Here is a 1,707-nt window from a genome sequence, read left to right on the forward strand (position 1 = left end):
ATACCCAAACGTATGAAAAAGAAAATACAAAAGTAAAAGCTGACATAGCAAATAATAGAAAGCATTACGTAGCATTCAGAAAAAGGAACAGTAACAACAATAGCCAAATATAATGCATAACCAAAGCACAAGAAACGACGGTAGTAACGAGGAAATTGAAGGACGTGAAATTACGCTAATAATGTTACTATCCCGCAGAAAGGCATTTGTAATACCATCCATAAACCCTCTGAATTACCATATAAAAAGATAAATGTTGGAAATTGACTCAATTTGATTTAAGCAGAAACTTACTGGAGCTAATCCAACAACAACAATAACGTACCGGCAGGTGGCCCCACCACGTGGGGTACGGGGGAAGGTAGAGTGCGTACCCTTACCACACTCTCGTAGCAGATAGAGAGGTTGCTTCCGATAGCCAGTGACAGGTAAAAGCATTCAAGGAATACAAAAATGAAAATAGTAACAACAACGAAATAATGCTCTTACAGAGCTAACGCCAGCAGCAAAAAAGGGGACTGGGCCGGGCTGGACATCTCCATTATCAGTAGGCCTAGCAGCCCTATAAGCTTCAGGTGGCATAACACCATAAACAACTGAAACATTAACACCAGCCTTCTCCCAAACATCCCCATCTTGCAATACCCTACTTATTCCACCACCACCACCTGGCCTTGACCAAACATCTTCCTTAAACTTTGCACCTCCATCAGCTTCTTCCAATGCCAAACAAACACTGTCTTGCACTTCTCTTATCGTCTTCTCAAACCGACCTCTAACAGTGCTGGAATTTGATGATGATCCTTTATCGGATTCTCGAAGGAATGTTTGTGGCTTTTGGGATTCGGGTATTTCTTCAATCATTGAGGAAGCTGATGCTTGAATTTGAAATGAATAGTTGGGTGTTGTTTTCTTAGTTGTTTTGAAGGGAATGGTGAGGGGCAAGTATATGGATTTAATGAAAGAGGAAGAATGGAGGGAAGGAGAATAAGGAAATGGGGTTAGGGTGGAAGAGGATGAAGGAGAGGAGAGAATTGGAGTAAGCATTCTTGATTACTGACTAGTCTGAAATTTTTGAGATGGAACGACTAGCTTATTAATGGGCTTTTCTTGGATTTGTGATAAGGGGGGTTCCAGGCTTGCAGCAGTTTGTTTCATTTGACTGCTCTTAAATAAATATACCCACAGGCCACAGCCATTACTCCTCTAGTTTATGACTGCCGCAATTTAGCTTCTGGTAACCTCTATATTTGACATCTTCAACTGGGATATGAGCTGCCCATTGATTTGTTAGTTAAGGAATTAGAATTAGAAACATCCTCCAGAGGTACAAGTCAACGCCACAATGGTTAGGTTTTTCAAATACTACTGTCCTAAAATAAGTGTAATGTTAGCAATTAAGAAAACAAATAAATATAATTTGGAATTTACTAAACTAATCTATTTATATGGTTTTGGAGAGTTGAGCGCGTAATTAGAAACGCTTATTAATTTTTGAAATTTATTTTGATAGCGCGACACTTATTTTTGGGACAGCGTGAATACACAAGCTCTTTTTTGGTCAAGTTTCTTGAAAACTAAGAGCACTTTTTCACAATATTTTTCTTTTTGGATAATATTTAATTCATTTCTCTCAAATAATAAATCCAATCCTCTTCTTATTTTCCTTGTTTGTTTATACAATCTCTTCATCTTATCGTGGAGTGG

At 38.4% G+C, this 1,707-nt stretch overlaps 1 protein-coding gene across 1 annotated transcript; it reads right to left on the reverse strand.

Moving 5' to 3' along the window:
- Nucleotides 1–432: 432 nt before the first annotated feature.
- On the reverse strand, nucleotides 433–1,281 carry LOC132043721 (oxygen-dependent coproporphyrinogen-III oxidase, chloroplastic-like). Its single transcript, XM_059434180.1, has one exon. The coding sequence runs from the start codon at nucleotides 1,045–1,047 to the stop codon at nucleotides 439–441; it is 609 nt and encodes a 202-aa protein (XP_059290163.1). The 5' UTR covers nucleotides 1,048–1,281; the 3' UTR covers nucleotides 433–438.
- Between the last annotated feature and the right edge of the window lie 426 nt (nucleotides 1,282–1,707).

Source organism: Lycium ferocissimum, unplaced genomic scaffold (genome assembly GCF_029784015.1).
Source record: "Lycium ferocissimum isolate CSIRO_LF1 unplaced genomic scaffold, AGI_CSIRO_Lferr_CH_V1 ctg27985, whole genome shotgun sequence".
NCBI lineage: Eukaryota > Viridiplantae > Streptophyta > Magnoliopsida > Solanales > Solanaceae > Lycium > Lycium ferocissimum.